General features: G+C 43.9%; 1 protein-coding gene across 2 annotated transcripts in view; it reads left to right on the top strand.

The window, feature by feature from the left end:
• The window catches only part of LOC146008480 (uncharacterized), a 68,269-nt gene that overhangs the window by 9,092 nt on the left and 36,448 nt on the right, over positions 1-22,729 (top strand). For both annotated transcript variants that reach the window (XM_083147819.1, XM_083147818.1), the window contains exons 5-7: positions 1,880-1,918; positions 5,486-5,623; positions 8,705-8,769. In XM_083147819.1, coding sequence (XP_083003945.1) covers positions 1,880-1,918; positions 5,486-5,623; positions 8,705-8,769 — 242 coding nt within the window. The remainder of the gene's footprint in view (positions 1-1,879; positions 1,919-5,485; positions 5,624-8,704; positions 8,770-22,729) is intronic.

Genomic DNA, 22,729 nt, shown 5'->3' with positions numbered 1-22,729 from the left:
AGCCGCTGGGTGTCTCTCTGCCGTCAGCCACCTGGAAGCTATACCCGCGGCCATAGGTGCCGATTCTGTGGGTGCTCAGGGGCCCACAAAAAATTATGAGCACCCACGGGCCCATAACCTCCCAAGTCCCACAGCCAGGTCACATTTACTTGCTGATATGCATCCGCTGCACCTGCACTGCCACACCTGCTGCCTGTGCTATGCGAGGCAGTATACCAGGAGGAGTGTGCTGCCTAATGTGTGTTCTTTTTGTATACACACTGCCCTTTTTGTGTAGTATGTGTGCTTACAGTGGGCAGTATTAGTCACTATTACGTGTTATATATACAGTGTGCAGTATAAGCTATTGCTTATTGTGTGTAAATTGTGATTCAGGACCATTCAGGTCAGCATATCGCAGGACCACACCCCCTCCCCAAATGACATGCCCCTTTTCATGAAGCCACACCCCCTTGAGCACCATCCAGCAAAAACATAATTCGGCACCCCTGCCCGCGGACACCGCCATCTTCACGTATCTTCCGGGGATGTCTGCGGGTCCCAGGATCCTTCCTTCACCAGCCACTGGGTGTCTCTCTTCTGCCGGCCACCTGGAAACTGCAGATGCGTCTCTCAGGGACATCAGCGGCTATGGGATCTCTTCTCTGCTAGGCACCGGGTCTGCCAAAATCATGCCACTGCTTGCCCACCTTAGCAGGTGCCGTCCATAGACCCGTGCCTCACAGGCCTAGTGCTCAGGTTTGCCTGTCAATTTCAATCCCATTCCAATCTGTTTGTCATACAAAAACCCTTTATTTGCAGTTTCTGTGCAATCATTTATTCTATAGAAAAAGGCAATATCCTTCCATGTGGTATGGGCATGCACACTAGACTTTGGTAATCAGCACATGTCAGAATGAGAGGGCGGTTTCATACAGGACTGCACACAGTACCCCTCCTTACAACCCCCCTGTATCCATCCAAGAGGTATTACGTCAATGTGACCTCTAGGAGAGTTTGTAACCCTTGATTTAGGTGGTTGGTATCTTTGTTAAAATTGCAAATGTAACAGTTTTCCATGGTCAATATGTAAAATGCTGTGATACATGCAGTACATAAAAAAGATAATTTTAACATGAAAGCTAGAAAACTAAATTCACTATATTATTTCGATAGTCGATCCTGTAATAGAAAGGGTGGAAAGCTTATAGAGTGCTCCTCCACCCTGCACAAGGCCGGCAACATAAATCTTGGGGCCCGGAACACTGATTTAAAAAATGACTACTATTTTTATTAAAGTAAAATAAAATTAGGATATTTAAAATAGCATTTCCAAGAAAATTGTCAGTGATTTTCGACAAATTTACCAGCAACCAGGAAAAAGTTGATGTACAGATTTATTTATTTTATTTATTAACAGCTTCTTATATAGCGCATACATTTTACGCAGCGCTTTACAGAGAATATTTGAACATTCACATCAGTCCCTGCCCCAGTGGAGCTTACAATCTATATTCCCTACCACATGTACACGCACACAGACATTCTAGGGTTAATTTTTTTGTTGGAAGCCAATTAACCTATCTGTATATTTTTGGATTGTGGGAGGAAACCGGAGTACCCGGAGTAAACCCACGCAAGCACGGGGAGAATATATAAACTCCACACAGTTAGAGCCATGGTGGGGATCGAACCCATGACCTCAGCGCTGTGAGGCAGGAATGCTAACCATTACACCATCTGTGCTGCCGTACTGTACAGATATAGTATAATGTGCTCCTAAGTTGTGCCATCTACAGTATCTGCAATGCCAGATCTTATGCATTTTGGACTTTAGAATCTAAAAAAATTGTTTACGTATGACATACATAAATACCTTGTTTTATTGTTTATTCCACAGAATTTACCAAGTACTGATTTGAGCAGCTTGGGTATTAATGTAAGTTTTTATTTAAATATGGCACACTTACACATTCTTTTTCAAGCTTCTCTAAAAAATGTAATTTTATTTTTGCTGCTTTGATCTAGTGTGGAACCATGTTAAAAATTGTGTGTGTATTGTATAAGAAATAAGCACTCCGGTGTCCAACATTTTACCAAGGGTGCCAGGATATAGAAGATGCAGCGTAGTATATGGAAACGGCTCACCAAAGTGTTTATTTACAGCATTAGAGATATACAGTGATGTCCTGGGGAATTGCCCTTTCTGCAGCTACCCATGTTGCCATGATAAATATGCATTGGCATAACTAGATATTGATATATCAGGGCCGGCGCCACCACTAGGCAGCTTTAGGCATTTGCCTGGGGCGCACTTGAGAGCAAGCCCCCCTACACCTGGATGGAGGTGAGCACCTCATGGAGCCACGCTGCGCATCTCCCGACACCCAGAGCCCCACGTGGAGTGTCACTGTGGCCATCGTCACATCAAAAACACGCACACCCCCATGGAGCGAGACGCTGCGGCCATCGCCACCTCTCCAACTGCCCCCCCCCCATGGAGCAAAGCGGCGGCTGCATCACCCCCCGTAGAGCGGGTGACCACCACTGGTCTCCATGTGCCACCCAATGGTTAAAAATGTATATGACACATGTTACCTTGACAGGGAAAGTGGGTTTCTCTCAGATTTGGGCCCCATAACAACTGCACCCCCTGCAACCATGGCAGTAACCCCATGGGCGTAAGTTCATCCCAATTGCTTGCAGACAAGTGGAAATTTAGGCCATGCCATGTTACAATGGCTGATGGGTGAAAGTGAAACTCAAGAGATTCAATCTTCTGCAGCATGCAGAATCAACATTCAATGGTGGGTCCCATCTTACAGTCCTAGAGGTCTTAGTAGGGCTCCTGGGACAAAGCTGATCAACTCGGCAGTGGCCAGTGCATCAATGAACTCTGCTGGAAAAGCAGCAGTTGAACAACAAAGGTGCTGCTGTAAATGCAGGGCACCCTTCATGGCTTGGAGCAGGGATCTCCATTGCCTCTGCACTGACTGAGGGGCAGATTTATTAAGCTTGGAGAAGAGATAAACTGGAGATAAAGCGGAGGAAAGGTAAAAGGAGATAAAGCACCAGCCAATCAGCTCCCAACTGTCTTTTTTCAAACACAGCTGATTGGCTGGTGCTTTATCTCCTTTTACCTTTTCTCCGCTTTATCTCCAGTTTATCTCTTCTTCAAGCTTAATAAATCTGCTACTTAGTGAGCCCGAGTGCCGTTTTTCATATCTTACTTATATTAAATAAATATCTATAAGCATTTAGACCATTTGCCAACAAACATTCAACTCAATGGTGCTAAGACCACGTAAAGTTGAATAATATAATAGAAGTTAGAGGTCAGCACAACCAAATTTGCAAAAAAAAAAAAGGCCTTTATATAAGAAGGTTTTTTTCTTCTTTTATAAAGGAATTTTGGGTACTTATGTAATATCTGGGCTCCCGTTTTTCTTATGAGACCGCGTCCGCTCGCCACGCTTCAGGGACGGTGGCTCGCCACACTATATAAAATCAACTCCATGCATAGTTGGATAGTAGGTATATGAAAAAATGGGGCGCATTTAACATGGGAGCCCAGATAATACATAAGTACAGAATTTTGGTACTTGTGTAATAGCATGACGCCCGGCTACGCTACATTTTCAGCGTAGGCTAAGCTACGCTGTCAGCATAGCCCAACGGCTGCCTAGCGTAGTTAGCGCAGTGACTCTGCGGCAGGCCAACGGCTGCCTAGTGTAGTTAGCGTACTTAGCATAGTGGCTCCGCAGCAGGCCGGCTCTGTCCCCGGCATCCATGGCTCTGTCCCCAGCGTCCATGGCAAGCCTAGTGAGCGCCTCTCACACAGCGCCGGTACCCGCCAGATCCCCTGCGCTGGCAGACGTCGGCGGAGAGGCGCTCCAGCTGTCTGAGATGCAGGTGCGTCTCAGACGCTCCTGCGTCTCAGTAATTATTGCGGCAGGGTACGGCAACCCTGCCCGTGTCAGCTTCAGGGAGACAGGGTTAGGGGGTTTGGTAGCACGTCCGTCTCCTGCACAAAGGGGGTTATGCGGATGCAAGTGCGTCTCATGCACAATGAAGGAGGCATTTGCCAGTGCTCCATGTTACAAACTGGCAAATGCCTCCATTTGAAACCCACAGTATCCACGCCAGCCCAAAGTGTGGCAAGCCCCACAAGGGGACGCGTTACGCGTCCTCCTGACCTTTTCATACCCCCACTATCCATGTCGGTGTGGAGTTGATATTATAAAGTGTGGTGAGCGTAGTGAGCCACCGAGCCCGAAGTGTGGCGAGCGCAGCGGGCCCCGTGAGGGGACGCAGAATACATGTAAAGTAATCCGGGTCTGCTCGCCACGCTTCGGGCTCGCCACACTTTATATAATCAATACAACTCCGACGTGGATAGTGGGGGTATGAAAAGGTTGGGAGGATGCGTAACGCGTCCGCTCGCCATGCTTCAGGCTGGGGTGGATAGTGGGGGAGTGTCTGGAACACATTCACACCTGCCATATCTGACAGGGACGCGGACTACGCTGACTACGCTAAGCGGCTGCGGGAACGCTACGCTACTTCTGACTGACTACGCTAACTATGCTGGCCATGCGAACACTACGCTGATTGTGACAGGGATGCTACGCTAACTACGTAACGAGCGCCGTGCTATTACAAATTTTGCAAAGAGTATAAGATCCATATTCCAGCGGAACAAAGTATCCAAGAATTCCATATAAACCTTACAGAAAATAAATAGTGCACAAGTTGTTCATTATTAAGGAACCACAAGTCCCTGGATTTGCCATTCGTAAGCACCTAGGTCCACTTTCAGCCCTATGGACACCTGGATTCACAGGTAGAAAATCTAAGTAAAAAACTTTTATCAAAGTAAAAAACTTTTTATTCATTAAATTTCCATGATGTACAAAGTGATGGATCATGTATCAGAATAAACGGTTCACACAACCGCAGTGATAACAGCATAAATCACGATGTATAGCATACACAAGCTGGTGGAGCGGTTACTCTCTCTCCTTCATGTGAACAACGCTAGTTCCTGTTCATGCCCTATTTCAAAACCTGGGTCGATCCCATGTTATTCTTACCCAGGCCAAAAAAAAAGGGTTAGTCCTGAATCGGATCTGGGTTGCTGTGCAGTGTGAACGGGTAACATACGAGTGAACCAGGAGGCAGCACTTGGAGACGGTGTCAGCTTCAAACACTGCCTCCTCCCTCACCCCAGACGAAACATTCCGCCATGCACCATCTGACATCAGCGACCCGGAATATATCGGGTCACTGTGGGGAGCTGCACCTCACCAATACTGTATCGCTATGAGATCAGACCCAGGTCCAAATCCTGGGTGCGACCGGGCATTTGTGATGTGAAAGGAGTATTACTCGCGTGCCTGACTGTCTGCACTATAGTCTTACCACACATAAAGATAATTTTGTTTTAACATATTTGAAAGTTTATGTGGTGTTTGTTTCATCATTTTATTATTTCAAATTTTTACAGACTGCAGGTCTCACATTAAACTTAACATTGACAAACAGTCCAATATGTAGCATTTCAACAAATGGAGCGAATATAACGTTAGCGGCAACATTAACACTCACCGGTCCTGATGGTACCGTGATGGTGATGGCCAGCGTTGTAAGTACAAACGTGTTTCAGTCTTAACTGTTAGAAAACATAATTTTATCAGTGAAAACAACAATCTGCATTTATCCAAGTATTAAGAGATGTTTACATTACACTATTTTCCTCCCAAAGAAATGTTTTGTTCTGAAGCTCCTATAAGTGATGTGTCTCCCATTGAAAGGCAGCTTCTGTATCTGTCCCTTTACAAGTGTCAGGGGTGGAGCTATGCTCCGTGTCTTGATACATGTGGAAAATGTAAAATATAAATAATTTATGCTGTGCTGTCGATTTAGGGAAACCATGCAAGTGTGACACTTTTCTGCGATGGATCACATGAAAACTGGCACGCAGGTGCTTTCCGCGGGATTGCGATGCCAGGCACACTCCCGTGTTCCTCGCATCGCAGATCTCACTGGCTGCAATGAATATCTATCGCAGACCATTAAGCCCTGCTAGGATCGCATGAGATACATTGTATGCAAAAGGACCGCATACAATGTATCATATGCGATCCTGCCCCCAGGAAGGTCCCGCCTACATTGCAAGCAAAATGCATGCATCTCACTAGTGCATGGGGGCCCTAAGTTACAACAGAGGTAAAGAATGATGCCTTACCTCCTCCCATGCATACTGGGCCTGATTCAGATCACTACGGCTGTCATGGAAGCAGCAGCAAGAGCTCTAATATAGCTTACTTGCTTCTGTTTGTTTTCGTGATCTTAGCTGCATATAAAGGCCCCCATACACTATCCGATTTTGGGAGGATTTCATCCGATTTCGGCACTTTGTGCCGATAATCGGGTGAAAACGTCCCAAAATCGCAGGTGTGTGATATCTGATCCGATCCGATGCGCGGTCCCGTGCGCATCAGACCGGATCAGGGAGGTCGGACGGTCAGTACATACGATCACGTCCAACCTCCCTGTATGCATATGCCTGCACACCTGACAGACATATGCATGCAGACACCGGGGGAGCAGTGGGGCGGGCAGCGGGTCCCTGAGCGCCGGGGAGTGCTGACCTGGCCGGGCGGTGATGTTCATACATATCAGCAGCGCTGCGGGAGTCGGGAGGGGACGTGGTGCCGGGTGCGGGGAGTGCTGCTGACTGACCTGGCCGGGCATGTGATAACAAATAGCAGCGGCGGGGATGGGACGCGCAGTGGCGGCTATTAGATTTTTAAAATACCTGTCAAATGACCGGCCGTTCCCTCCCGACTCCCGCAGCGCTGCTGATATGTATGAACATCACCGCCCGGCCAGGTCAGCACTCCCCGGCGCTCAGGGACCCGCTGCCCGCCCCACTGCTCCCCCTGATGAGAGCACCGCCGCCCCCTGCCCCTCACCGCCCGCCCCCTGCACCCCGACATGTGATAAATCGCAAGCGATTTATCACATGTCAAATTTGGCTCACCAAGTGCCAAAATGTGTGTGAGCCTCCCGGGGAGCTCCCGGGCGGCTCACAGGAGAATTGGGTCCGACTTGTCTTAAGGACAAGTCGGCCTAATGTATGGGGGCCTTAAGTCACATAAGGCAGCTGGCAGGAGGCCAGGAATTCATCATCTTTTTATGGAGATCCTGGCCTCTGCATTACCTTGCAATGGCAGAAACACATCTCCATTATGGTAAATTCCCCCTACGCTTCCCCAAAAGGCAGCATATTGTCAATCACCGACCAACTGATACAGCACTGCAGCCTATGTTGTACTGCGCAAAGTACCAAATATCTGTATTGTGCAGTATGGGCTGCAGTAACAAGTGATGAAAGAGGAAGTTTGTCACGTTTATAGTGCACCAAGGAGGGATAGTAATGTCAGTCCTAAAAAGCATAATTTTTATTGAGTATTTGGATAAAAGGCGGAGTATAAAAACATACAAACAAACAAAGTGAAACAAGACACCATCAATTGTTTAAAAAGACTGTGTGTGTGTTTCTGTGCACAACATCAATTAAATTCTTTATATGCCCAGCGGCTCATTTGTATATCCACTGTTATTAGTAACAATAAGCTTCTCAGCTAATCATGGATATCTTAATTGTGCTCCTCAATTTTATTTGTAATCCATAGTACGTTTCAGTGTCTGTGATTTAATATCCACTGAACCGGACAAGCAACATATGTTGCAATTTGTGTGGAGAGGCAATTTTAAAAAATTAAACTTTTTAGGACTGACATTACTATCCCTCCTTGGTGCACTATAAACGGGACAAACATCCTCTTTCATCATTTGTCCTTATCTCTGTCCAATAGTAGCACACCCCAATCATCCCTATGATCTGAATACGAGTCATGGAATAGAGATAAAACAGGGAGCCACCCACGTACCCAACAAGTAGGGTATATATATTTTCACGGATCCGATCCGAAATGCCGGCGGTCGGGATCCCGGCGTTCAGAATCCCGACACTGGAATCCCGACCGCCGAAATCCCGACATGGGGGGGGGCGTGGAGCGCCCCCCTTGCGGGCTCGCTGCGCTCGCCACGCAGCGGGCCCGGTGCCTCGCTACGCTCGGCACACTATTTTATTCTCCCTCTATGGGTGTCGTGGACACCCACGGAGGGAGAAAGTTTCGAGATTTCGGCAGTCGGGATTCCAGTGTCGGGATTCCGACCGCCGGCAAATTGACTGCATCCCATTTTCACTCATCCTGTCTTGTGCGACAGACCCACCACCCCGAATTCGCTGCAGTAACAAGACCTGGATCAGGTCCCATGTACAGCAAGTACCTGTAGAATTATATGAATTGCATTGACAGACCCACTATTAGTCACAGGCATACACAAGGATCCTAGAATAAAGATTTTATAATTTCTACTTAACCATAGCAACCAGGCAGACAGTTCTGCTTATTAGTCTTTAGGTCCATACACACTTTGCGACTATGCCCAGCATATATGGACAGCGATGATAGCTATCATCGCTGGGGGGAAAGCTGGTCAGCGCATACACACTGAGCAGCTCCACCCCCCCCCCCCTCCCCCCGCACCCAATTGCACTAAATGGGACAAAAACCAAAATGCTCAATGGTTGTGAAATATTACAGTGGTTGGCAAAATGAGCCCTAATATCTCTCTTTTGTTTCAATTACAGACTGTAGTAGTAGGAGTACAATTAGTACATACCTGTGGAAGAGTATCACTTTCTCTCGCCCCAGCGTAAGACTTATTTCTATATTTTTTTAATAATCTTTGCAGACAGTGATTTTTGAGATGTTACAAATGGAATCGTATAGAATTTGGTACTAAGGTAATATTTTAATTTGATTGATTCAACCGTATAATGGTGTATAGTACATGTGTCTATGAAATCATTACAAGTAGTTCATTAGTTTACAATTTTAGTAAATGACTTCAGGGTTCTCTATCCACCTACAAATGACTGTTTTTCATGTGGAACTTAAAAGTAGTTCTACTGACAAGGAATTGAATAGAGGCTCCAGGAGCGAAGCTAGGCTTTCTTGCACCAGAGGCAAAGACTATCCCCACACCCCGCCTTTTCCTGGAGATAGTATTCAACCTCAGTTTTCTTTGATATAGCCACCAACACTGTTAAAATGGAAATGGTTGCAGGGCTAAGGCATCATTTTTTTTTTGTTCCGTTACACCAAGATGCCAACGCCTGCAGTATTTATTCTATTGAGTCTTCATTTTTGAAAGCAGGATGTAGGCTCCACTGCAGTGCAGTGACCAAGGACCTTATTCTGGTTGACGCGCAAGTTTGCAAGTCAACCAGAGGCTGTTCCTACAGTGCTGGAGCCCCCCACCTCGCAAACTGTGATCCACCACATGGCTGCAAATAGATGATTTGCATAATAATCCATTTGCAGCCGGGCAGACCAAAAAATGATTTCTCCTGCTCTCGTAGCAGGAAGCATTCAGGCAGTTGACATCCAGTGATTACCATGGTATCGCTCAGAGATTTCTTGGGAACGCCCATGAAACGCTAGGCGTTCATCTGGGTGAATCCCCCGACTGTTGTGTCCGGGCGCCCGGCAAAGAATCAAATTCACCGTGGTCACTCCCACACAGCGGCTGCACATGCGCATAAATACCTATGCGCAGTTGCCTTCAATCGGACCCCCATGTAGACGCATTAAACCAGATAAAGGTGCTGTATCACTGCCTGTACTAAAGTACTTCACCTACCCCAGAAAATATTACACTGGCCGCCATACCATATGGAAGACATTGCAATCACTGCCATTTTATTGTTTACGTTGGAAAAAAAGGTATTTAAGAAGAGACATGCTTAACATTTACAATCATGAGGCATTATAAGGAACTGTCAGGTGGAATTAAAACCCTACAGTCTCTGTGGACCTCAAGTAGAGCAGCCCTGAAACGCTCAGTCTAAGGAGGCAGGAATGGGAGGGAGAAGAACAGGCTAGTTATGAGTGCTAGGGGACTCTGGGAGAGTAGGGGGAATTGAGTCTCAAGGGAGTAACCTATTACCCAAGTTAAAACATCAGGAGCGAAAAATGGCTGCATCTTGCATTTTTCCCTGATATTTCGCCAATGTCTCTTATTAAGCTATCCCAGACCTACCGGACATTGCTCACCCCAACTCGTCAACGGCAGGACGATTTTACATCATCAGTGTCTCATACCATTGTCCATGGAGTGTAACTATACCAAGCAACAAACTGTGTGTTCATTATTGTTCTCTCCAGAGATATAAGAACGGGCCCAGCAAGCAGAGTGTTTTAATAACTTTTTATTTCAATGTGCATTATCATGTACAGTATTTTCAATTAATTTTTTAAAAATAATACTGTATATACAGGCTGTTTAATAACATATTAAAATCGTTTGTAAAGATCATCCAATCTTCCAAAATTTATCATTTTTAATCTGCCACAGAACTTATGTTCTGACCCCTTTTTCTCTGTCTTTGCCGGGTACAACTAACCCGCTAGTGCAGCTGCTGTCAAAATTTAACTCATATCTTGCGCCCTCTGGTGGACACTCCCACGCGGTACCCACCAAATCCCTGTCTTACATTGGGTACATGTATGAACAGTGATAAGGGAGAAGTGGCCCATGGCAACCAATCAGCTGCTCTGTATAATTTTATATCATGCAAATTATAGATGTTACTTCAGCGGTGATTGGTTGCCATGTGCCACTTTTCCTATGGCTCACTTCTCCATTATCACTGCTTCATGCATCTACCCCATAATGACAAACATCAAGACATAAATCATATTACATTCACCAAATGCCTCCTATTCTGTTTTTAATAACAATGATAAGCTATACTCAGTAGGGATGCGATCATTAGGTCGTCAAGCATTGGGTCGACACTATTAGGTCGACATGCAGAAAGGTTGACATTGGTCTAGGTCGACAAAAACATTAGGTTGACATGGACAAGGTTGACCGTCAAAAGGTTTTTCACTCACTCTTTTTTGAGCCGACAGGAAGTATTTCATGCCCTACCATCCACTAGGGCGTGGTGGGAGAATAAAATAGCGCGAGCGCAGCAAGCCACGCGAGGGGATGCGGTGCTACGTTTCAGTGCCCATGTCAACTGCACCGACATTCGAATTGATAGCGCAAAGATTTGTTTGATAAGATTAGATATGATTGATAACCCAAACTTGTATATATTTACTTTATTACCTTTAAATATAACGGCAACGCTGAAATGATTGCACACCAACACAACCTTGTTATAAAATGTATGACAATGCTTTACTTAAAGAATAGCTTCATTACAGGTATTTGCAAATGCAGACTAACACAAGAAACATAAAACTAACTAGCTAATACTTAAACAGTAATTCTAAATCAAATCAAAATGGACACCTTTCAAGGACAGTGATCAGCCATGATTAAACCTCCTTCATAGTTACCTCCAGCCCCCTGTGCTTGCTTGTTCTTCCTCAACTGCCCCCCTCCTCCTTCTCTAACTCTGATATTTAAACCTTAATCACATTAATTAATTACTCATAAGCATTGAGTCTTATTGGCAAGCTCTGCTTTCAATCATGATGTCATACTTAAACCAACACCCAACGTCCTTGTTACATAGGGAGAGATTGAGTGGCCTTGGGGTCTACGCATATGGCCCTGTTCCCATATAATTGATGTTTGTGGAGTCTAGGTGTCTGTCCTTGCTCCATTATATTGTCAACATCACATTCTTAAGCTTCTAAAACCAAAAACAATTCTCTATAAGAAATCACTTTTACAGCACTGTTCTGAATGATCATCCATTTTATAATGTTATTATGCAAGTCATGCCTAACAAAATGGCCGCCGTTTCTGACATATTATCACTGTTCAGCGCAAAAGGAAGGCCTCATACGCAGTGAATAGTACATTGTGCAACAAGCTAAAGTCATCTGCAGCAATAATAGCAGCAGTCAGGAAAACAGAATATGATAAAAGCATAGATTTATTGATTCGTTGATTTTCTGTATTAACAGTTCCATCCTCAGAACTTTTTTCATATCTCCGAAGAAAGTTCACATCTCTCGTACTGTGCATCATTTGTTTCTCTCTTAATACATCGGAAAACCTTCTTGAAGCATTTCACTAGTATACAGAAAAATCAATAATATAATCTTGGCAAAAACATTAAACTTCTTAAAGCATATTTAACATTGACTTATGCGAACCAGTTATTGGGGTTCAACCAAAAAAACCAACTGTAGGGAATCACATCACTCACACCTGTTCAATAACCCAAATAATTTCATTCAACTTTCCTTTTAACGTCACCATCAGTTTAGTATTTGTGATGCTTGTACCATATTTTAATTATATTCACAAATTCAAACACAATTTTATAAACTTGGGATAATGTAAATAAGTGTGTTTCTTTAATATACCATGTGTTACTTTCAAATCTTCATGTTGAATCACCACTGTATTAATTAGTAAAAGTAAATTTTATTACAATAAATCTTGTTTGTAACCATTTAGAAACCTTATAATCCTTGTGGTAATGTCCATGGCTTATGAGACAGTATGTTTGAGAAAACAGCATAAAAAACAATTCAATGAGTACCCTTTTTTATCTAGATGTTATACTAGCACACCCAACTCTGTCACATAACTACATGTTTTGTTGTACTCCAAAATATCTCCTGTTATTACACTCTATTTTAAACCTGGGTAGAGTCAGTAACCTCATAAGATTCACTTGTGTAAATCCTACATAGAAAATTAAGTGTTGTTTGATTTGACTGCAAATATAAGTAGCCATTAACCCAACATTACCGGAGTGATACTGTAGATGACAATCTAACCAACAATCAGTTTACCTTATTGTTCTTTTTATCAGCTCATGATGAGCGTCTTAGGAAGAAATGTCAGTTTGCATATAGATATTATGTCTGCACCATTGTTACCATCCTTATTTAGAATGCCTCTTCTTTACTGATACCTCAACTAGATGTATTTTATCAATGGTTCTGGTGTGGGAGTTCTTAGTTACTTTTATGTTATTACTCATATATTTATTTTAAACCTTCTAATTAGTTTAACATATTGGCCATCTATGTTTTACCATCCTCGGATGCATACCAAAACCTGGGAGCATCAGTACTATGATGTATATATGTGTCTGTTATAATTATTACTATACTTAATATATAGATTAAAATTAAAAGCAGAAGTAGAATACACCACCATGACTCTAGCAATACCTCTTTGATAACTATACACACTGTCCTTGCCAGCAACCAATCCCTGGTAACCCTCATACACTATAAAAAAGATGAAAAATAAAAAAAACAAAAATATCTTTTTCAGTTAGTGACTGTATGGGAAACTTGGTCACTCATGGGAATCCTTCTTTTACACCTTGTCCACAACCCTCAGGGACACCACTAAGGGTATCCCCCGATTCCGTGGACCTCTTCTTGCCCACAACCCGCAGGGACACCACTAAGGATGCCCCCCGAAACGTGGACCTTGTCTTGGTCTGTGTGGGGGCCCTGGACAGGCCCATCATCAAATAAGTTTATTAAGTTAGATTCAAAGTCACAATATTTATCTGCATCAGTATCTTTTTCCTTCAACTGATATCACCACCGGGTCGGAAACCTTCTTGCAGTGAGACGCATTAATTCAATCGGTTTGTTTCACAGGGACGGGTCTTGCCTTTGATCTACGAGACATTTAATTGTAAGAATTTTCTCACCATTGCATAGTCTCCAGGCTGGACTTTATAACAACATCCCTTTATAAGCTTGTTTGCTTTTCTGGTAAAGTCTTTAGATGATGTGAGAATTAGAGTGACAAGTCTGCTGCTGGATGTTGAATAGGGTTTGCTGGTCTCCCAAAAATAAAAAAAAATGTATATATAAATTAAAATAATGATCTTATAAGGGGACAGGTTCAGTGGCTGCTGAGGAGTAGTGTGAATGTTATACAAAACCGAAGACAAAACTTCAAGTCAACTCATGGTAATTTCCACACCCACCCTAAATAATGTGTTCTCAATGTGCATTTGTTAACATGTTCAATTTTGACTAAAACCTTTTAGTGTGTGGTGAGTGCAACCAATTTTTCATACCCATACATATATGGACTTAATCCTTAGAAAATATGAAAATATTTCAGGTGAAAATATGTATCTCTATGATTTTTTTTTTTTTTAATACCATATATGGCATAACATATCTGAACACAAATTTCTCAATAAATTTCTTTGCTGTAAAGGATGCTGTACATGGGACAGCTGGGATGTTCCTTATAATCAAGATAACATCAGATACCATTTAAATATAATGACAATTTTGTATGCATGTAAATTCAAAAAAAATATTTTTAACTTTAGGAATGGACCAGTGGTAGGAGAAATGTTAGATGGTTCTATAGGAATAATTTTCCTGAGTTCATTCTCTTGCAGATGAGTTTGGGACTCCTTTTCTCTGCATAAGATGAAATCAAAATACATGCCCTCTCTCTCCTTACATGGGTCATCCCATGGGCAGCTTCCACATATGCCAGGAGGAGGGGTTTGGGGAGCTACTGGTCTGCCCCCACCATCTTTACATAGGCCATTAGCCTTTTGACTGCATCCATTCATCATCCATTGGCACATTTCTGTTAAATACACAACTCTTGATGTTTTATGAGCTTCTGCTGGTCAATTGTTAAAACATTAAATTGTATAGTGGTGTGATTCACAACAGTGGCCATCTTATTTTTGTTACCAAGTGCAACAAGATCACTTTATAACATGTGAGCTTGACACTTAGCAACTACTGCCTTTGCAGGGAGTTGCACAGCCTCAATGAGCTCCTTTACTTGCCGTGATATTAGCGTATTACATCATAGCAAAATCACGATGGAAAATGAGGATCTCTAAATCCAATACTACCGCATATCCCGTATATGGCCACCCTGGGTCTCCTTGTTGGTGACAACTACAATCTTTGTAGATGGCAGTGGCGTGTCAGAGATATCAGGTCTAATTGGAGAAATTTTGCTTTAAATATTCCTCACAATCATGTTCTAAATCCTGCCTCTCATCCATTCTCTGGGACCCACGGGTCCCACCAGGTAGCAGAGTAGCAGGATTTAGCGTACCACACCTGACAATGGCCAGGTCAAGGTAGCGCTGGGAGCAAAAGTTCCCAACGAGAGAACCATGCACTGGAAATGTGTCTTGTCCGTGAAGAGTTCATTAGAAAAGATGTAGCATTAGAGACACATAGTGTGCGGTGTTCTGTAATTTCTATACAAAGGCTGCAGCAGCCGCCACAGTCCTTAAACATGTTGGTAAAGCAGATGCCACTCGGTCAAGTGTGCAACTGTAGCACCTGATGGGTCTATGGCCCTTATTCTGGTTGGTGCGGCCGGAGCCGCATATGCGGCTCCGACCGTGCAGGCGAATCCCCGCCTTCCATACGGATCGCCACGGCCGTCCGTACGCGGACATGTGGCGGTCCGCATGAAAATGGCGGGGGATATGCCTCCACCATCTTGGAGCAGCCCCCTGCATTCGATGGTCGCCGACCATCGAAGGCAGGGCCGCACGCTCCACCAGCTCCCGCACCCATAGACCTCACGGACACTTGTCCGTGTGAAAGCATGTATGGGGGCGGGCAGCTGACATCCGGCGATGTCAGATGCCCGCCCCCAACACATGCGTCACAGCCTCATTTCCATGCGTACGCCCCGCGTTTGCATGGGAACGCCCATGAAACGCGGGGCGTATGCATAGGGAAATGAGGCTAGGTAGCCCCTCACGCCCCTATCCACCCCCTTTGCGGCGGTAAAATAAAATGTGCGGCGATTTCGCCTGCACATGCGCAGAGTGCCCTCTGCACATGCGCAGAGCGAAAACATCGGCGGAACGGCCGCAAGCGGCCGTTACCGCTTAGATCAGAATAAGGGCCTATGTGAACCCCCATGTATATGTGTTCAAACTCCCAAGGCCGCTGCTTGTTGTTCATTACAGTAAAGACAGATATATGATATATCATATATATACAGTGCTGTGGCTTCTGTCAGTGCGTGTATCAGAGTCTCAAATGAACAATGATGTCAGTATATTGTACTTTGTCAGCTCTGTGTCAGTTAAATTTAGTAGTAGTAATAGAAAAGGTGTAAGTAAGAGAATCCTGTAAAGAATTTAAACACATCATTAGATCATAAACATATTGAATCAGCATTGTGGTAGGAATCATGCAACTCATTGTGGGACATAGTGGGGCTGTCCATAAAACTTTGGCTTAATTGAGTCCACGTATATTGGACTGTGCTGTAAATAAATGTAGTAAGTCCTGACTATCTGCTATTTGATAGTAAGAGATATGCAGATCATAAATCAATGATTAGATGACTGTAATACTTCCATAACTGTAAAGTGAATTGATTTACACTAAAAAAATAATAAGAATAATCGCATTGGGCAGATAACCTGCAATATCAGAGTGTTGCAAATACTATGGGTATTAGATAATATGCTTTGTTGTAAAATCTGGAAAAAAAACTATTTCTTGTGGTCCATAGATGTTTAGAAACTTGTGACAGGATGAGTAGTTGAAAACTCATCAAAATACTAATTGCTAATGCCCTATGAGCATCACTCGTATTCTCTAACCCCATGAGGGTCCTCATATCGGTTAGTGTCTTCTGACAGCAGTCTCTCATGGATTCCTGTTAATAATACACAATTTCTTCCAAACCACTGAGAAAAAACAATCATTAAATAATTACAAATATTTGAGAGAATATCATGATTAGTTGTGCAGCAAATGCGATTACTAGTAGCAATACCCAGTTGTGCTGCGCCTAATTGTGACCTCCATTCCTTATTTGTGGGCTCATATGCATGACCAATGGATCTAGTAAAGTGGCAACATGCAATCAGATAAATCAGTAAGCATAAAAATGCAACTCAATATGCATCTTATAATAATCACTATAAAATCTGTATTTTTCAATAAGGGCTTTGATAAGGATTCTGCAGAGGTACCTGCAGACTCAATATTATTTTCTAAAGAATTTCTAGTGGCTCAGTAATAATAATAATAATATTTTTTTAACCCCTTCCCGACATTTGACGTATATATACGTCATGGCCGGGAAGTACTTCCCGACACATGACGTATATATACGTCATGACTTCAAACTGTCACTGCGTCTAGAGACGCAGTGACAGTGGGACGATGTCTGCTGTCCCTGACAGCAGACATGTCCCTGCATGCCCAGGGGGGGCTGCGATGCCGCCCCCCCGTCGGCGATCGCTGTGATTGGCTGTTCAGTGTGAACAGCCATTCACAGCGTTTTCTGTGTCACCGGCGAATAACGATCGCCGGTGACACGGGATCGGAGGTGATTGGTGCTGTAAAGTACAGCACCAATCACCGCGGGGTGTAAGGGTGACACTGGTGTCACCCCACCTCACCCCGCCCACCCCCAAAGGCCGTGATTGGTTCGTCAGACCGACGGACCAATCACAGCCATGGAGGGGGGTTTAAACTAACGGTGACTGCACTGCAGACGCCATTCCGGTCTGGAATTGCGTGCAGTGCGGTCACCGTGCCCAGCTGCCGCCATTTACTGACCAGAACCTTGCTAAATACTTACCTGATCACTGCCTGGATCTTGCTTCTTCTTGTGACATCCTGTGCTGTGTTGTGCTGTGTTGTGCTGCTGCGAGTTATTAGATAGAGAGATAGAGAGAGAGAGATAGAGAGAGATAGAGAGGCCTAGTGACAGAGAGTGCTATATTTTGTGCTGCTGCAGTGTAATAGAGTTATAGATAGAGAGATAGAGATAGAGAGAGAGAGATAGAGAGATAGTGACAGATTGTGCTATATATTTTTTATATAACTGACTGCTGCCCCCCCTTTTGTGCTGATCAGTATAAATTAACTGATCAGCAACTTTTTGGGGGCGCAGGTTTTTTTTTTAGATATATATACCTGTCAGTGCTGCTGCTGCAGTGTCATAGAGTGAGAGATAGAGAGAGATAGAGAGATAGAGAGAGATAGTGACAGAGAGTGATAGAGACTGCTATATTTTGTGTCTGCTGCCCCCCTTTTGTGCACCCCCAGCAACTTTTTGGGGGTGCAGGGGTTATTTTTCATATATATAACTGTCAGTGCTGCTGCTGCTGCAGTGTCATAGAGTGATAGATAGTGAGAGATAGAGAGATAGAGAGAGATAGTGACAGAGAGTGATAGAGAGTGCTAAATTTTGTGTCTGCTGCCCCCGCCTTTTGTGCTGATCACTATATCTGAGGTGATCAGCAACTTTTTGGGGGTGCAGAGGTTTTTTTTTTTTATATATACCTGCCAGTTGCACTGTCAGTTGCACCAAAGGTTGTGCACCTGCTGCCCCTCACTGGTAATCAGTGTCGCATCACTGATCACCTTTTTTTTTTTTTGTGGGTGCTGTGGGGTCTTTTTTAAATTTTTTTTTTTACACACACTGTGATTTTGTGGGTGTCCTGTGGCCACTGTGCGCTGATCAGTGACGTACATCACTGATCATCTTTTTTGGCACAGGGTTGATCTATTTTTTTTTTTTTTTTATCAAATTCCTGTTGCCTTTGAGCGCTGTTCAGTGACGGACGTTACTGACCAACATCTGTGCTCAATTTTTGGCGCAGGACCTTTTTTTTTTTTTTAACCCCTTCAATTTATTTTTTTTAACCCCTTCAATTTTTTTTTTTTTTAACCCCTTCAATTTTTTTTTTTCTGCACTACATACACACTACACACTACATATCCCCCGGGTTGAAATAAAGTTTGTACCTATACACGTGTTGAAACATTTCACTACCAGTAACACAAAAATAAAAATGGCATCCCAAATGTCATCCCAGTCATCCAGAAGAATGTATTCAGCGGAGGAGGCATATGCCATGCTTGCCTCTGACTCTGACACAGCCAGTGATGCAAGCGGGGAATTTGAAGGATTCGTCTTAAGCTCCTCTGGTGATGAGGGACCCCCTCAAAGACGCCCCCGTAGAGCAGCTGAGACCCACCCCCCAATAATTGATCTCGTATGGACCCCACCACCAGACAATTTTGAGCCCCAGGTTCCTGAGTTTTTGGCCATGCCAGGAATCCAATTTGATTCCACAGGTCTCAGAGAAATTGACTTTTTCAAATTATTTTTCTCTGATGATTTTATAAATTTAATGGTGGACCAAACTAATTTATATGCCCAGCAGTTTATTGCTCAAAACCCCACGTCATCATTTGCTAGGTGGACCCCTGTAGATGCAGTAGAGATGATGACGTTTTGGGGTCTGGTGTTTCATATAAGCATAGTAAAAAAGCCAGAAATTAGGCAATATTGGAGTACAGATGTTCTGTACAGCACCCCATTTTACCGTATGGCCATGCCCCGGGCTCGATTTGAGACGATCCTTAAATTTTTGCATTACAACGATAATGCACAGTGCCCACCCAGAGATGATCCCACCTTTGACCGGCTATTCAAAGTCAGGCCGGTCATTGATCATTTCAGTGCCAAATTTGCAGAGATGTACATCCCAGATAAATTCATTTGCATAGACGAGTCCCTTATACATTTTAAAGGAAGGGTTAAATTCCGCCAGTACCTTCCCAGTAAGAGGGCAAGGTATGGCATAAAAATGTATAAGCTGTGTGAAAGCACCTCAGGGTACACCCACATGTTTAGGGTATATGAAGGGAAGGATTCAAGAATTGAACCGCCAGAATGCCCCCCCTCCCTCGTAGGTGTTAGTGGAAAAATTGTCTGGGATTTAGTGCACCCCTTCCTGGATAAAGGTTATCACCTCTATGTGGATAACTTTTACACTAGCATCCCCCTGTTTAAGGCCCTTGGTTCAAGAGGTACAGCAGCTTGCGGTACTGTGCGCAAGAACCAAAGAGGCCTCCCAAAAACGCACATTGCCCAAGTAATGAGAAGGGGTGAAAGCAGGGGAATATGCACCGAAAATATGTTGTTGGTCAAATATAAGGACAAGAGGGATGTCCTTATACTGACAACAATTCACGGAGACAGTACCACCTCCGTCCCTGTACGAGGTACCAGTACCCACACCTCAAAACCTAATTGTATCCTGGATTACAATAGGTACATGGGCGGAGTGGATCTTTCAGATCAGGTACTGAAGCCGTACAGTGCCCTGCGGAAAACAAAAATCTGGTACAAGAAGCTGGCCGTGTATATCATCCAGATGGCACTGTATAACGCTTACGTGCTATTCCGTTCTACCGGCCAGAGGGGGACATTTATGCACTTTCAAGAGGAAGTCATAAAGGGCCTAGTATTTGGGAACCAGCAGGCAGAGGGCCCCAGTACTTCTAGTACTGGCCCCCGTATTGTACCAGGGCAGCATTTTCCGAACGAAATCCCCTCCACTGCAAGAAAAGGCAGGACACAAAAAAGGTGCAAAGTTTGCTATAAAAAGGGAATAAGAAAGGAAACTATTTTCCACTGTGAAACTTGCCCCGACAAACCCGGCCTATGTATAAAGGAGTGTTTTAAAATATACCACACATCTATGGATTATTAGGTTCATCATTTCACCGTGCTTCGGGGGTCTTGCTAATGCCACATAGCACCCACCAACATTCCACCAGAATCTGAGCTGCAAAATCCAAAAATCACTCCTTCCCTTCTGAGTCCTGCCATGCACCCAACTGGTATTTTTTGGTCACATATGAGGCATTGCCATACTCGGGAGAAATTGGGGCACAGATTTTGGGGTGCTTTTTCTCCTTCATACCTTCTGAAAATGAAAAATTTTGAGCCAGAACTGCATTTTTGTGTAAAAAAATGTAATTTTTCATTTTCACTGCCCAGTTGTATCAAAATTGGTGAAACCCCTGGGGGTTTGAAATGTACACTATACCCCTAGATGAATTCCCTGAGGGGTGTAGTTTGCAAAATGGGGTCACTTGTGGGGTGGTTCCACTGTATTGGTGCTTTGGGGGTCTTGCTAATGCGACATAGCACCCACCAACATTCCACCAGAATTTGTGCTGCAAAATCCAAATATCACTCCTTCCCTTCTGAGTCCTGCCACTTTTTGGTCACACATGAGGCATTGCCGTACTCGGGAGAAATTGGGGCACAGATTTTGGGGTGCTTTTTCTCCTTCATACCTTCTGAAAATGAAAAATGTTGAGCCAGAACTGCATTTTTGTGTAAGAAAATGTAATTTTTCATTTTCACTGCCCAGTTGTATCAAAATTGGTGAAACCCCTGGGGGTTTGAAATGTACACTATACCCCTAGATGAATTCCCTGAGGGGTGTAGTTTGCAAAATGGGGTCACTTGTGGGGTGGTTCCACTGTATTGGTGCTTTGGGGGTCTTGCTAATGCGACATAGCACCCACCAACATTCCACCAGAATTTGTGCTGCAAAATCCAAATATCACTCCTTCCCTTCTGAGTCCTGCCACTTTTTGGTCACACATGAGGCATTGCCGTACTCGGGAGAAATTGGGGCACAGATTTTGGGGTGCTTTTTCTCCTTCATACCTTCTGAAAATGAAAAATTTTGAGCCAGAACTGCATTTTTGTGTAAGAAAATGTAATTTTTCATTTTCACTGCCCAGTTGTATCAAAATTGGTGAAACCCCTGGGGGTTTGAAATGTACACTATACCCCTAGATGAATTCCCTGAGGGGTGTAGTTTGCAAAATGGGGTCACTTGTGGGGTGGTTCCACTGTATTGGTGCTTTGGGGGTCTTGCTAATGCGACATAGCACCCACCAACATTCCACCAGAATTTGTGCTGCAAAATCCAAATATCACTCCTTCCCTTCTGAGTCCTGCCACTTTTTGGTCACACATGAGGCATTGCCGTACTCGGGAGAAATTGGGGCACAGATTTTGGGGTGCTTTTTCTCCTTCATACCTTCTGAAAATGAAAAATTTTAAACCAGAACTGCATTTTTGTGTAAAAAAATGTAATTTTTCATTTTCACTGCCCAGTTGTATCAAAATAGGTGAAACCCCTGGGGGTTTGAAATGTACACTATACCCCTAGATGAATTCCCTGAGGGGTGTAGTTTGCAAAATGGGGTCACTTGTAGGGGGGTTCCACTGTATTGGTGCTTTGGGGGTCTTGCTAATGCGACATAGCACCCACCAACATTCCACCACCAAAAATCACTCCTTCCCTTCTGAGTTCTGCCATGCACCCAACTGGTATTTTTTGGTCACATATGAGGCATTGCCATACTCGGGAGAAATTGGGGCACAGATTTTGGGGTGCTTTTTCTCCTTCATACCTTATGAAAATGAAAAATTTTGAGCCAGAACTGCATTTTTGTGTAAAAAAATGTAATTTTTCATTTTCACTGCCCAGTTGTATCAAAATTGGTGAAACCCCTGGGGGTTTGAAATGTACACTATACCCCTAGATGAATTCCCTGAGGGGTGTAGTTTGCAAAATGGGGTCACTTGTGGGGGGGTTCCACTGTATTGGTGCTTGGGGGGTCTTGCTAATGCAACATAGCACCCACCAACATTCCACCAGAATCTGAGCTGCAAAATCCAAAAATCACTCCTTCCTTTCTGAGTCCTGCCATGCACCCAAATGGTATTTTTTGGTCACATATGAGGCATTGCCATACTCGGGAGAAATTGGGGCACAGATTTTGGGGTGCTTTTTCTCCTTCATACCTTATGAAAATGA

Source organism: Crinia signifera, chromosome 6 (genome assembly GCF_055691185.1).
Source record: "Crinia signifera chromosome 6, ASM5569118v1, whole genome shotgun sequence".
Taxonomy (NCBI): Eukaryota; Metazoa; Chordata; class Amphibia; order Anura; family Myobatrachidae; genus Crinia; species Crinia signifera.
This window is presented reverse-complemented; position numbering and strand designations above follow the sequence as displayed.